The 13,742-nt window shown below is 38.3% G+C and overlaps 1 protein-coding gene across 1 annotated transcript; it reads left to right on the top strand.

Moving 5' to 3' along the window:
• Positions 1-4,845: 4,845 nt before the first annotated feature.
• On the top strand, positions 4,846-5,268 carry LOC308415927 (large ribosomal subunit protein mL42-like; the record flags this gene model as incomplete). The annotated part of the gene is given in 3 exon segments (XM_080910947.1): positions 4,846-4,877; positions 4,879-4,904; positions 4,907-5,268. Coding segments are annotated over 3 exon segments (420 nt in total).
• Between the last annotated feature and the right edge of the window lie 8,474 nt (positions 5,269-13,742).

A 13,742-nucleotide genomic window follows, 5' to 3' on the forward strand; every position in this document is an offset into this window, starting at 1 on the left:
CCTTCCTATACTCAAAGGACAAACATGTGGAGAAAGAAATTATGGAAAAGGTACCCTTCACAATCGTCACAAAAACTATGAAATACCTTAGTGTGACTCTAACTAAGCAAGTGAAGGACCTGTATGAGAAGAACTTCAAACTTCTAAAGAAGGAAATTGAGGATCTCAGAAAATGGAAAGATCTCCCATGCTCATGGATTGGAAAGATCAACATCTTAAAAATGGCCATCCTACCAAAAGCAATCTACAGAGTCAATGCAATCCCCATCAAAATTCCAACCCAGTTCTTCATGGAATTGGAAAGATCAATGTGCAATATCATATGGAATAACAAAAGACGTAGAATAGCGAAATCCATCCTCAACAACAAAAATACATCTGCAGGAATCACTATCCCTGACCTCAAGCTATATTACAAGGCAATTGTGTTGAAAACTGCATGGTACTGGTACAGAAATTGGCATGTGGATCAATGGAATAAAAGAGAAGATCCAGAAATGAGCCCTCACAAATATGGTCACCTGATTTTTGAGAAAGGAGCCATAAACATTCAATGGAAAAAGGACAGCTTCTTCAACAAATGGTGCTGGTCAAACTGGCACTCAGCATGCAAAAGAATGAAAATAGACCCTTTCTTATCTCCTTGTACAAAGCTCAAGTGTAAGTGGATCAAAGATCTCCACATTAAACCAGATACACTGAAACTATTAGATGAGAAAGTAGGGAAAACCTAAGAACACATAGGCACAGGAGAAAATTTTCTGAACAAAACACCAAAGGCTCAAGCTCCAAGGCCAAAGATTAAAAAATGGGACTTAAAGAGATTGCAAAGTTTTTGTAAGGCTAAGGACATTGTCAAGAAAACAAAACGGGAGCCAACAGAATGGGAAAAGATTTTTACAAACTCCACATCAGATGGAGGCCTAATATCTAAGGTATACAAAGAACTCAAAAAGCTAGACACCAGAGAATCAAACAACCCTATTTAAAAATGGGGTACAGAGCTAAACAAAACGTTCTCAATTGAGGAATATCGAATGGCTGAGAAATATCTGAGGAAGTGCTCGACATCCTTAGCCATCAGGGAAATGCAAATCAAAACAACTCTGAGATTCCACCTCATACCAGTCAGATTGGCCAAGATCCAAAACTCAGATGACAACAGATGCTGGCTAGGTTGCGGAGAAAGAGGAACCCTTCTCCACTGTTGGTGGACTTGCAAACTAATACAACCACTCTGGAAATCAGTCTGGTGATACCTCAGAAAATTGGACATAATACTACCTGAAGACCCAGATATTCCACTTCTGGGCATATACCCCAGAGACACCTTAGTACACAACAAAGATATATGCACCACAATGTTCATAGCAGCTCTATTTATAATAGTCAGAAGCTGGAAAGAACCCAGATGTCCTTCAGAAGATGAATGGATACAAAAATTGTGGTACATTTACACAATGGAATATTACTCAGCCACAAGAAACAATGACTTGACCAAATTCTTAAGAAAATGGCTTCATCTAGAGAATATCATTCTGAGTGAGATAATCCAGCACAAAAGAACAGACACAATATGCAGTCACTGATAATGAGATGCTAACCCCAGAGGCTCGCACTGCTCCAGAAACAACTCACAGTCTGTATGAAGTCCAAGAAATAAAGAAAACAAAACACAACAAAACAAAAAAATCTTTATACAACAAGAAAACTTTGACTATTTCCATGTTACATTTTGTTTTACAAGTACTTTATGCTCATTGTAACTATTAATTTTTCAATGCATACAATCAAACCTTTAAAAATATCAAGTACTGACTAACAAATATATTCATACAGTTTTATGTAAAAATTATTTTAAAATCTGAAAAAAAAGTACTGACAAAAATGTATTGTATAATTTCATGCAATCAATTCTTAAAATCTGTACATTTATCTTTGTTTTGTAAAATAAAGTTGTTAAAAAAAAGAAAGAAAAACAAAGGCCAAAAAAAAAAAAAGAACCTGAAATATGGGGGCTATGAGTAACTGGGGAGCAGAAAGTTCTATGCCACCCACTCGGGAAGTGTGCCCATCCCCGGTTGGTTCAGGGGAGCAGGAACCCTGCCGTAGGGTTTCTATTTCCACCCAGGGGGCCCATACTTGCAGAAGAGGTGTTCAGGCCATCTACCACCAGGAACAGCAGAGATACATGGACACAGGCCAGGTACACGGGAGAGACAAGAATCAATCACTGACAAGAACACTTATAATCACAGACAACTAGATGGCAAGACAAAAGCAAATGAAATTACCCCAGGGAAACCAAGACAACCTGGCAACACCAGAACCCATCTCTCCCATCACAGCAAACAGCAGAATGCCAAACACTCCAGAAAAAGACGATCCAAACCCAAAATCATACCTCAAGATGATGATAGAGATCCTTAAACAAGAACGGGAGGAAAAACATAAAAAATTATAAGTTTTTAAAGAGGAAACAAGAAAAAACACTCAAAGAAATCAAAGAACTAGAAGAAAACAGAACCAAAGAGATGAAGGAATTGAAGAAGGAATTTAAAATGGAAATGGAAACAATAAAAAAGTACTAAAAGAGACGACCCTGGAGGTAGAAAACCTAAAAAAGACATCAGGAGTCACAGGTGGAAGCATCTCCAACAAACTATAAAAGATGGAAGAGAGAATATGACGAGTCAAAGAGAACACTGAACACATAGACAAAACAGTCAGAAAAGATGCAAAAGCCAAAAAGCTCCTAACTCAAAATGTCCAGGAGATCCAGCACACAATGTGAAGACCAAACCTAAGGATAATAGGAATAGAAGAGGGCAAAGAATATCAACTAAGAGGCACAGTAAATATCTTCAACAAAATCGTGGATGAAAACCTCCCTACCCTTAAGAATGAGATGACTATGAGCATAAAAGAAGCCTACAGAACTCCAAATAGAGTGGACCAGAAAAGAAATTCCTCCCAACACATAATAGTGAAAACGCCAAGTACCCAAAGCAAAAAAGAATACTAAAAGCAGTAAGGGAAAAGAGTCATGTAACATATAAAGGCAGACCAATCAGAATCAAACATGACTTCTCAGCAGAGACTATGAAAGCTAGAAGAGCCTGGACAGACATCATGCAGACACTAAGAGAGCACAGGTGCCAACCCAAGCTGCTATACCCAGCAAAACTATCAATCAGCATAGATGGAGAGATGAAGATATTTCAAGACAAATCTAAATTTACACAATATCTGACCACAAACCCAGCACTACAATGAATTATAGGTGGAAAACCCAATACAACGAGGGGAACTACATCCTAGTAAAAACAAGAAAACTCCTAAGCAAGAAAACCAAAAGAAGAAAACACACAGGCACAATTCTACCTCCAAAAGCAAAAATAGCAGGAAACAGCAACTACTATTCCTTAATATCTGTTAACATAATCGGACTCAATTCCCCAATAAAGAGACATAGGCTATCAGGCTGGATACCTAAACAGAATCCAGAATCTTGCTGCACACAGTAAACTCATCTCAGAGACAAAGACAGACACTATCTCAGAGTAAAAGGTTGGGAAAAAACCTTCCAAACAAAGGACCCAAGAAGCAAGCTGGAGTGGCCATTCTAATATTGAAGAAAGTAGATTTTCAACCAAAAGTTATCAAACAAGATAAGGAAGGAAACTTTTTACTCATTACAGGGAAAATTTGTCTGGAGGAACTCTCAGTCCTTAACATATATGCTCCAAATACAAGAGCACCCATTTTCATGAAAGAAACCTTACTAAAGCTCAAAAAATACATTGCACCCCACACAATAATAGTGGGAGACCTCAACAACCAACTCTCATCAATGGACAGATCATGGAAACAGAAACTGAACAAGGACACAGTAAAACTAGCAGAGGTTATGAACCAATTGGAATTAATAGACATCTAGAGAACATATCATCCTAAAATAAAAGAATACACCTTCCTCTAAGCACCTCAAGGTACCTTCTCCATAACTGACCATATAATCGGTCATAAAACAAGTCAAAATATGTATAAGAAGATTGAAATACTCCCATGCATCCTATCAAATTACCATGGTCTAAGGCTGGTCTTTAATAACAACAAAGACAATAAAATGCCCATATACACATGGAAACTAAACAATGATCAATTAAATGATAGCATGGTCAAAGAAGAAATAAAGAAAGAAATTAAGGATTTTCTAGAACTTAATGAAAACAAAACACATCATACTCAAACCTATGGGATGCATTGGAAGCAGTACTGAGTGGAAATCTCATAGCCCTGAGTGCTTCCAAAAAGAAACTGGAGAGAGCATACACCAGCAACTTGATTGCACAGTTGAAAGCTCTAGAACAAAAGGAAGCAGATACACTCAAGTTGAGAAGACGGCAAGAAATAATCAAAATCACAGCAGAAATTGACCAAATAGGAGCAAAAAGAACCATTCAAAGAATCAACAAAACCAAGAGCTGGTTCTTTGAGAAAATTAACAAGATTGATAAACCCTTAGCCAGACTAACTAGAGGGCAAAGGAGAGTATCCAAATTATCAAAAACAGAAAGGAAAGTAGAGACATAACAACTGAAACTGAGGAAATTCAAGAAATCATCAGATCCTACTACAAAATTCTATACTCAACAAAGCTGGAAAATCTGGAGGTAATAGATGAATTCCTGGACACATTCCAGATACCAAAGTTAAACCAGGACCAGGTAAACCCTATAAATAATCCCATAACAGATCGAAGCAAGATGGCGAGCAAGCACAACAGGTTTTAGAGGCGGCTTCTGTTTACAATATCGTTTTTCAAATCACTTGGTAAGGATCATGGTGATGGCAGTAAAATGGGTGATATCAAACAACTATCTGGAAGCATTTATTTCCAATAAAAATGGAGCTTTATCTAGCTCTTGTCACAAATCTACGTATTCTTCTCTTCCAGATGACTACAATTGCAAGGTAGAGCTCACTTTGACACCAGACGGCAGGACAATAGTGTGCTACCACTCTTCTGTGAACAACCCCTACGAACACACCAAACCTATCCCTCAACCAGATCTTCTGCGTAATAACGGGGAAACCCATGAGCAGATACGGAAAACTAAGTTAGATGGGAACCACAAGCATCTCGAGCAAGGGCCCATGATAGAACAGCTCAGCAAGGTGTTCTTCACCACAAAGCATTGCTGGTACCCATACGGACAGTACCACAGAAGTCGTAAGAACCTGGATCCTCCCAAAGACAGATGATTACTCTTGATTCTCTGAGCCCCAAGGAGATTTTGCTTTGTGTCTTATTTGTCAGCTGAGAAAATGTGTATTCATTAAGGTGGTATATAGGAAAATAATAAAAATATTGTTTTATGTAAAAAATAATCCCATAACACCTAAAGAAATAGAAGCAGTTATCAAAAGCCTCCCAAGCGGGAAAAAAAAAAAAAAAAAAAAAAAAAAACCCAGGTCCAAATAGGGTGAGTGCAGAATTCAATCAGACCTTCATTGACTACCTAATACCAATACTCCCCAAACTACTCCACAAAATAAAGTCAGATAGAACACTATGTAACTCATTTTTCGAGGCCAAAATAACCCTCCTTCCTAAACCACACAAAGACCCTACAAGGAAAAAGATCTTCAGACCAATCTTACTTATGAACATTGATGCAAAAATACTCAACAAAATCCTTGAAAACCAAATCCAAGAACACATCAAAACAATCATTCACCATGATCAAGTAGGCTTCATCCCTGGGATGCAGGGATGGTTTAATATAGGGAAATCCATCAATGTAATCCACCATATAAACAAACTCAAAGATAAAAACCACATGGTCATCTCACTAGAAGCTGAGAAAGCATTTGACAAAATTCAACACCCCTTCATGTTAAAAGTCTTGGAGGGAACAAGAATCCAAGGCCCATACCTAAACCTAATAAAAGCAATATACAGCAAACCAATAGCCAACATCAAATTAATGATGAAAAACTTGAAGCAATCCCACTAAAATCAGAGAGTAGACAAGGCTGCCCACTCTTCCCCTACCTATTCAACATATTACTGGCAGTCCTGGATGGAACAATTATACAGCAAAAGTAAATCAAAGGGATACAAATTGGAAAAGAAGAAGTAAAAACATCACTATTTGCAGATGGTATGATAGTGTACTTAAGTGACCCCAAAAATTCCACCAGTGAATTTCTACGGTTGATATACAAGTTCAGCAAATTGGCTGGATATGAAATTAACTCAAACAAATCAGTAACCTTCCTCTACTCAAAGGACAAACATGCAGAGAAAGAAATTAGGGAAAAGATACCCTTCACAATATTCACAAACAATATGAAATACCCTGGTGTGACTCTAACTAAGCAAGTGAAGGACCTGTATGACAAGAACTTCAAACCTCTAAAGAAGGAAATTGAGGAAGATCTCAGAAAATGGAAAGATCTCCCATGCTCATGGATTGGAAGGATCAACATTGTAAAAATGGCCATCTTACCATCAGCAATCTACAGATTCAATGCAATCCCCATCAAACTTCCAACCCAATTCTTCATAGAGTTGGAAAGAGCAATGTGCAATTTCATCAGGAATAACAAAAGATCTAGAATAGCAAAATCCATCCTCAACAACAAGAAAACATCTACAGGAATCACTATCCCTGACCTCAAGCTATATTGCAGGGCAATTGTCTTAAAAACTTCATGGTACTGGTACAGAGATTGTCACGTGGATCAATGGAATAGAATAGAAGATTTAGAAATGAACCCTCACATATATGGGCACTTGATTTTTGACAAAGGAGCTGTAAACATTCAATGATAAAAGGACAGCCAACAAATGGTGTTGGTCCAAATGGCATTCAGCATGCAGAAGAATGAAAATAGACCCTTTCTTATCTCCTTGTACAAAGCTCAAGTCCAAATGGATCAAAGATCTCCATATTAAACCAGGTACACTGAAATTATTAGAAGAGAAAGCAGGGAAAACCTTATAACATATAGGCAGAGGAGAAAATTTCCTGAACAGAACACCAATGACTTGTGCTCTAAAGTCAAATATCGACAAATGGGACTTGATGAGATTGCAAACTTCTGTAAGTCTAAGGACATTGTCAAGAAAACAAAATGGTAGCCAACAGAATGGGAAAAGATCCTTACCAACTCCACATCAGATAGAGGCCTAATATCCAAACTATACAAAGAACTCAAGAAGCTACACAACAGAGAATCAAACAACCCTATTAAAAATGGGGTACAGAGCTAAACAAAATGTTCTCAGTTGAGGAATATGGAATGGCTGAGAAGCATCTAAGTAAGTGCTCTACATCATTAGCCATCAGGGAAATGCAAATCAAAACAACCCTGAGATTTCACCTCACACCACTGCTGATCAAATTGTCCTGTGACACTTCTAACTATTCCTAGTGAAGAGAACAGAAAACTGCATCATTAAGGAGACAATGAAAACCTTTTCAAGTGGTGCTAGAGATTATGAATATGTAGTGGTCTGATGGCTCTAATATAGATATCTTTCCTAACAGGTAGAATATCTACATTTCAGGAGTATGAAATGCACTTTGTTGAATTAATCATTATTTTTTTAACTAAACAGTGTGTATTGAACACTTTTTACACCATCTATTATTTAAGCAAGAACTGGAAGTCTGTCTCCTGAGTGGCCCTGCCAGAGCTTTACTGATACAGATGAGGAAGCTTGCAGCTAACTATCTCACTGAGCACAGGGATCCCAATGGAGATTTTAGGGGAAGGCCTGAAGGAGTTGAAGGGGTATCTTAATCAGGGTTTCTATTTCCTTAGTGTTTTCAGTTTCTTTTCATCTCATGTGAAAAGTAGTAGACTGAAAAAGAAACATAACTTATGTTTCGCATTCATCTCCTAAAAATTACTTTAAGCTAAAGACATTTGAGTGACAGCATGTATAGACAATTACCTCATAAAGCTCTTTTACATCTGAGCAATAACAGAAACCTCTGGGAAACTAAACTGCTATAAAGGCCATCCTCAGGAAAGATCTATTTTCAAAAGTACATCCAAGCAAATCTATCCCATGGTGAGTTCAATAACCATAATGAAAATACACCTGTAAATGGATCAGGAGTCCCAATAAACCTGGAATTCTGAGGTCTCTCACACACTGGATCACCAACCAGGCAGTGTACAAGAGCTGATATGAGGTACCCAACACACATACAGCAGAGGATTACCAGGTTGGGGATTCAATCAGAGAAGTTTCACCTAACCCTCAAGAAACTGGAGGCCCCAGGGAGTTTAGAGATGTGGCAGGGTAGGTGGGGACATCCTTATGGAGACATGGAAATGTCGAGGAGGTATGGGATATGGAACAGTCAGAGGGTAACCAGGAGGGGAATAAAATAGTCAGTAGTCCAACTACTCAGTAATGGTCAGAAGCAGCTGTGAGTAGAAGTCCAAGGATCTAGCAGATGTTCAGTTCCACAAGGAAAAAAGGTGATGAGAGTGAGTCTTCCTTCTTTCAATGTCCTTTTGTAGGTCTCCAACAGAAGGTGAGTACGAGATTAAAGGTGTGTACCACCCCACCAGGATCTGGGACTTACTTTGTCCCAGATGACCTTGAGCTCTGAGATCTCCTGGTCTTAGTGTCTTAAGATTCATAGCCTCTATGACTCAAGATCAGGATCAAAGGTGAGCCTCCCAATTCTGGATTGTGGTTCATTCCAGATATAGTCAAGTTGACAACGAGGAATAGCCGCTACAAGGGTCCTGGGGACAATAAAAGTTGAATTACATGCATTTAGAGGCTAGAATGTGGATTAGTGAGCTCTCTCTCTCTCTCTCTCTCTCTCTCTCTCTCTCTCTCTCACACACACACACACACACACACACACACACACACACACAAACACACACACAAACACCACTAAATTAAAATATTAAGAGGCTAGTTCTCTGATGTATAAAACTGTACTGAAGAGGTGTTGGTGTATTCTTAACGAATTTCTCTCAATACAATCACACCCAGTAACAAAATATATTCGAGTAGGAATTGTATTTATATTTATTTTTCAATGAAATTTACGCACAACATAAGTTAACAAATTTCCTATATTGTTAAAACCCCCAAACTAAATCACTTTCATAAGCTCAGAGAACATCTATATGTGAATTTAAACCCAGCTTTTGTGTGACAGCTATCAACATGGAGGCGATTTTAATCAATCATGCTAATCGAAAGGCAAATTGTCAATTCTTTCAATAGAAAGGATTCTGTAGTATTGTCAAACTATTGCAATATAAAAGAAGAAACGAATAACATTAAATTCTATGCTGCTTAATCTTGGTTTTCAACTTGAAACACCTTGGAAAAGGAGCTTCTGTTGAAGGATTGCCTTCATCAAATTGGCCTGTGGGTATGTCCGTAGGTCACATTCTAAGGTGCTAATTGACATAGGATGGATCAGTATACTCAGACCCTGTCATACGTGGTCATGTCAGCCTGGGCTGTGCAAAAAAAAAATGTAGCCTAGCAAGACAGTAGACAATCCAGTAAACAGTGTACCTGCATTGTTTCTGTGTCACGCTCCTGCTTTTTTTTTATTTTTTGCCTTGATAACACAATATAATATGTAAGATGAAATAAATTCTTTCCCCCCTCAAGTAGGTTTTGGTCAATGTTTTACCACAGAAACAGAAAGCAAATGAGGACAAAGGTCAGAAGAAAGGTACTGTGAATGTGTGTATTTTTAGTTAAGAAATATATTACATTTAATTGTTTTCATTGTGGTGTTTGGGGCAGCTTGATTTAAATTTTGTATAGAGTTGGGATTTGCCGTTATAAAAATTTTTTTGTATATGTGTTTGTCTTCACAATATTTTGCCTGCATATGGTATGTGTGTCCACAGTGATGTGTGTGTGTGTGTGTGTGTGTGTGTGTGTGTGTGTGTGTGTGTGTGTGTGTGCATCTGGGAACATGTATGTAGAGGCCAAAGCCAGAAGTCAGATGTCATCCTCTCTCTCTACCCTATTGCCCGGAGACAGGATCTCTCACATAACTGGTGCTTTGCTGTTTCAGTGGACTCTTGAAAGCTCCTTGACCCTATCCTCTTTGGTGGTTAGAGGCACATGCAGCCAGCTGTGCTCAGCTTCCTGTGTGGTTGCCGGGGATTCAAATTCAAGTACTAATGCGAGGAAATTGAGTGAATTTGTCCACCATCTTCAAGCCCCATTTCCACAGTTTTTAAGGATATTTGGCCTAAAAAGAACTTTCCAAACTGTCTAAGCTTCAAGTTTTATATAAACATGGCTCTGCCCCTTCATAGGAGAGAGGATGAGTATTGAAAGACATGCCCTGCCCCCCACTTTTTGATCTTATAACTGGTTATTTCTGGGTTTTCTTACTCAAGAACTGTAAAAATATTATCATGACCCAAAGTACTTAAGTTATACATCTGTAACACTAGCATATAATACTCAGCAGGGAACACAATAGCAAATGCCCATCCTGCTTTGCCCCTGTCTTGTTATTCCCATAAGTTTTCATGCTACTCCAGATCCTGCTATGCTTCTCTTGGCCATATTCTGCAACCTAATCTTGAATATTTCCCTTTTATTATCTCTTGTTTATTCCCGGTCCCTCTAAAACTAAATGCAAGCAAGCTACCATACATTCAGGGTTTCAAAGAGAGGCCAACTACCACATTTTTTCCTCCTGTTTAATCTCTCAAATTTTCTACAAAAGGGATTCTTGTGAAAAGTCATACCCATGGCAGGACACTGGAGTTGGTGAAGGCAGAATGGGGGAAGAAAAGGTGTTGTGTAGGCAGAGCTGGGAGAAAGAATTGGAAGCTTTAAGGGTACATTTGCAGGTATACAGAACACTTACAGTACATTCAGATTTGGAGATATTTTTATGGGTGCCTCATAGTCACTTTTGGATCTGTGTGAAAGAATGTATGACCTCAGAAGCAGTATTTAGTCTCATGGAATCATGTAGTGTAAGAGCCAGAAAGGACATTAGAGATCATAATCCAGTGACTTCATGTTACAAAACGGTCATTGGCAACAAATGAGCTGGGCAAAATCACAAATGTGGTTGCACTTGCCTCAAGGACTATAATCCATGTAAACCAATAACTAAAGTTACCAACAACATACTCTGTTTGATAGTAGCAGTAAATCCAACTACTTAAGAGTCAGAGCTGTTGAGAAGCATGGGTAGCCATTTCCAAGGATAAATGAAGAAAATAAAATATCCACTTAAATAGGAGAATGCATTATTGTAGTTAAGACTCAAATTAAAGTTATGTTAGCCATGTACGGTTAGAAATCTATTCCATTGTCAGAGCACTTAAGGGGAGTAAAATAAATGCCAGGAATAAATTATTTCTTAAACTACATGATCTTAGGAGTTATATCACTATCTTCCAGGGAACAGAATCAAATGAAGATTCCAAGGTCTTACTTTAGATCAGCATGTTTAAATACAAGGCCAGGTAGTGGGCACTGAATAAACCTCTTGGATGATGCTAAGATAGATTGCTTAGCCATGCACTTGCTTAAAAATAGAGCCTTCTATTTTAGTCATGTGAGCCATTTAAAAATGTTGTAGGGTAACTATTGGCAAAAAGGGTGCACTATGTATTGAAGAATGCTAAATAAAATGATATCAGATGGTTTACCATAAAGGCTGGGCTCTCTGCTGGAGAAACCACAGTACCGAAAAGCCTAAGCCAGTTAATTAGATAGAGTCAAACAGAGAAGAGGAATTATTGCATCTAACCAAACATGGAGGAGGGAGTATTACATGCACAAGAGCAAGGAGGCAGGGTTTATGGTTTATAGCTTGATCAAGAAGAAAGACTTATCTAATCTCATTAGGAGCAGTCTATGTAGGGGAAAAGTCTTTGAGCCATAAACACCTATGAGTAGCTATGTTGGGACATTTTCTGCACACATCATCAACATCCACACATGGACTAAAGAGAATATTTTGCCATTTCCAGAGTCTGAGGATAGGGTCCTTGGCATGGCTGTGCCCATGTCAACAACACACATTGACTCAGGACCTCACACACTCAGGACTTCCTCTGTTCCCCACATTTTAGTCTATTGCATTGACTGCTGCCTTTAATGTTTTTACTTTGAGTGGCTCTCATACCACACTCTCATGAGGTACACAGAGACTAATATATTTATTTCCATTTTACTGATAAGCCGTTCTTATCCTACAAACAACAAGAACCTATCCACAGTTAAGTGTGTTTATTGGAAGAGCCAGTATTCAAACAGTGTGGTGTTGACTTCCAAGATAGTACTGTGTCCCAAGTAATTTGGACGTTAAGGTTTTCTTCAGGTTTTCAGCTGTTGGATCAATTTTCTAGAACCTTTGTACTTGGAAACAGATTTCACCTTTGCACATACTGACTCTTTCACCTGGAATGTTAGTTAATAAGGTCCCTAGTCTGTCAGATTGACACCTAAGTTGTTTTCCCTCAAGTCCTCCCAACAGTCCTTCCCTTCCTTCACACTAGTTCTGACTTGCTAGAATTTTTGGTATTTTATGTATCCCAGTGACATTTAAGAGTCTGTGCACCCACGGATGTGTGATTTTCTGTAATTTCCTAGAACTGTGGACTTTAAGTTGTGTATTCCTGTTGTTCATTTGCAATATGCCAGCATCAAATAAGTATGTTCTCAGAAAGTCTCACATATAATTAGTTCAGAAGTAGAGGACAACAAACTTGCATCTAAGAGTACTCATGTGATATGCAATGTTGTTGTTGAAGAGAACATGGAGGTGGTAGGGAGTGGTACTATTATTGAGGATTCTTCCCTCAAATATCACGTAATTACCAGTCAATTCCAAGAGCAGAGTATTGGCATGTTTTTCAAAGCAATTGAGTAGCAGATGAACAAGCCTAGTAGCCTTCCTGTAGGGGAAGATGGCAGCTTAGAAAGTGTGAACTGGGATTTCTGATCTCAGTAGGGAATGCCTACACCAAGGTGGGGTGAGTAGCAGGCAGATATCAAATCGAACTACCTAGAAATGTTTCTACATACTATGTAATGTTTTGAATGGACCCTTGCATCACAACCTTTTAAAAACCAGGGACAAGATCCTTGTGAAAGCTTTTTAAGATGTGATTCATTTAATACCATCTTCTTTGTGGTGAAAAGGGGACTGTTTTTCATCTATAGTTTTCAAATAACTCATAAATATGGAGGAATCAAGTCCCAGCTCAGACTTAAAGTTGTATCAGTTCTGTATTCCTGATCAATCTTACTTGTAACATCAATCAAAATCAATCTCATTGTGAAAATATGTCACTTTTCCTGGAGCTTTCTTTCTCCAGTAAGGGTTCTCACTCAGTAGTAAATATGAGACATAGAACAGGGAAAAAAAAGTAGCCTTATTATTTTTAATGAATGTCCAACTTATGTGTTTTCCCCTTATTTTTATTACTTCATTTCATATATGACTACAATGTGTTTTGATCAAATCTACCCCTATGTTCCAACCCTTAGCACTTCCCATACCTCCCTACCAACTTTTCTTCCAAATGCCCTGTGTTCTTGCTCTTCTTAGTGTTGTCAATATGTTCATAGGTGTGACTGGCTCTTATAATATGCCTATGCCCAATCTAAAACTAATTGGCATGACTACTACTGTTACAGAAAAGGAATCCCAAAGGCAGATGATTCCCAAATTCTAACCCCAAAATTA

This window comes from Micromys minutus, assembly GCF_963924665.1.
Source record: "Micromys minutus genome assembly, chromosome: X".
NCBI lineage: Eukaryota > Metazoa > Chordata > Mammalia > Rodentia > Muridae > Micromys > Micromys minutus.